This window comes from Apaloderma vittatum, unplaced genomic scaffold, assembly GCF_000703405.1.
Source record: "Apaloderma vittatum isolate BGI_N311 unplaced genomic scaffold, ASM70340v1 scaffold10729, whole genome shotgun sequence".
Lineage (NCBI taxonomy): Eukaryota > Metazoa > Chordata > Aves > Trogoniformes > Trogonidae > Apaloderma > Apaloderma vittatum.
Window position 1 is genome coordinate 21868 of NW_009737002.1, and position 1701 is coordinate 23568.

At 53.4% G+C, this 1701-nt stretch overlaps 1 protein-coding gene across 1 annotated transcript in view; it reads left to right on the forward strand.

The window, feature by feature from the left end:
* The window catches only part of RNF169 (ring finger protein 169), a 4677-nt gene extending 4104 nt beyond the window's left edge, over positions 1-573 (forward strand). The window contains 2 exon segments of the mRNA XM_009877188.1: positions 1-4; positions 6-573. The exon segment at positions 1-4 is cut by the window's left edge and continues 637 nt beyond it. Of these exon segments, the coding sequence (XP_009875490.1) occupies positions 1-4; positions 6-573 (572 nt within the window).
* The last annotated feature ends 1128 nt before the right edge of the window (positions 574-1701 follow it).

The following is a 1701-nucleotide window of genomic DNA, read 5'->3' on the forward strand; positions in this document are numbered from 1 at the left end:
CCGGAGAACCCAGACGTGAGATCCAACGTCGCCTCCCTAAACGCGCGAGTATCCGACGTCCCTGACCTCAAAGTGAACACGTTCATGGACAAATCGTGTCTCGCTCTTGGCCCGAAAGTGCTGAGCAGAAGACTCGTGGGGGTCGGCGCGTCGCTGCCCGACAACAGCGCGCTAACGGTCCCCGTCAAGACGTCGGGAAAAAAGCAGGTGAAATACCTGAACCACAGCGAATTGATCAACGTGCAGAACAGCACCTGCAATTCTGTCGAGAACATCATCGGGGAGCAGCCGCCGTCACTGAGACGGGGCCGGAAGAGACGCTGCAAAACGAAGCACTTGGAGCACAACGGCTCCGTCAAAAGACTGAGGCACACGGCGGGGGAGGTGGGCTTGCCTCCGGAGGATCGCTTGGTACGGGAGATGGAGCAGAAGCTCCAGCAAGAGGAGGAGGACAGGAGGTTGGCCCTGCACCTGCAGCGGATTTTCGACAGCGAGAATAGGACAGTGGATAGGCGGAAAGTCAGGGTCGATCGGTATCTGCTGCGGTCGAAGAGCACTCTTGGTGCTAAGTAGCACTGGCGGACGATGTTGCCTTTCTAGAGGACGATGAGGTTTATCAGATTATCTTATAGGAAAACTATTTTTTTGTCATAACTTTCACCCACAACGGTTGTTGCGGTGGGGTTTTTTTTTGGTTTGGTGGTAAGACATTTGTAGGTCCAGTTCAGAGAGAAGCCAGAGTCCTTTCAGATTAACAAAAAGAAAGAGAATGAGAAAGAAAAAAAAAGAAAATCCTCCAGCCTTTCTGGCCCATTGGTCTGAAAGAAGTGTCCATCGTCCCCGTGAATACGCTGCAACGCCTCTCCAGGCAGTCGCTGACGTTGGGGTTCCCCAGCTAGGAGGGTCGTGTGAGCAGCACGTGGGGTTCCTTCCCTTCCCCCTTGGATGTGCCAAAAGAAATCAGAGCTGTGCTCATGCAAAGTAGGTTTTTTCTGTCCTAGGAACAGTCTTCTCTCTGCCTGCTCTGTTCTCTTCCTGACGCTGCAGCTGGCTGCGGTGGTCAGGGCGGTGACGATGTCAACGCGTTCAAATCATCTGACTCTCAGGGGCCGTTGGGCAGGGAGTCCGTTCCGTGTTTCTGCTAGGAAGTATCAAATAGATCGACCCGTAGTCCTTAGAAATTAATGTGTCTCACTGTACCAGCAGCACAGATCACAGGTTACTTTCTTTAAGCAGAAAGTCAAATGCAGTGAAGAAAGACAGAAAATAAGGATTTTACTGTCAAAGCCTTATAGGAACTTGCAAGGTTGTGTTAGTGGTGCAGCAGAGAGCTTGAGTAGAGCAGCCTGGAGCCGTGCTCTGGGAGCTGTGATCCAGGGAGCAAATGCAGCTTTTCTACCTGTGCCTCCCTCTCCAGAGGCAAGAGGGTTTCGTGCTCTTCCCACTAACATTGAGGTCTGGAAAGGGAAACGCTGGCCGGGTGATCTCAGGAAGGACGTTCTCCCTGCTGCCACCTACCCTGCAGGTTTACTCCATTAAGAGATCTCTCAGCGCACTCAAGACCTGTCCTTACCTGTCAGAGAGCGGCCCGAGGAGGCATCCCCAGTTCTCTTGAAGCATCGTCATCCTCTCCCAGGCACCTGACAGGAGCGGGACAGGAGCCCAACCCTCCCGACCCACGGGCGCTCGGGACGATGCAAA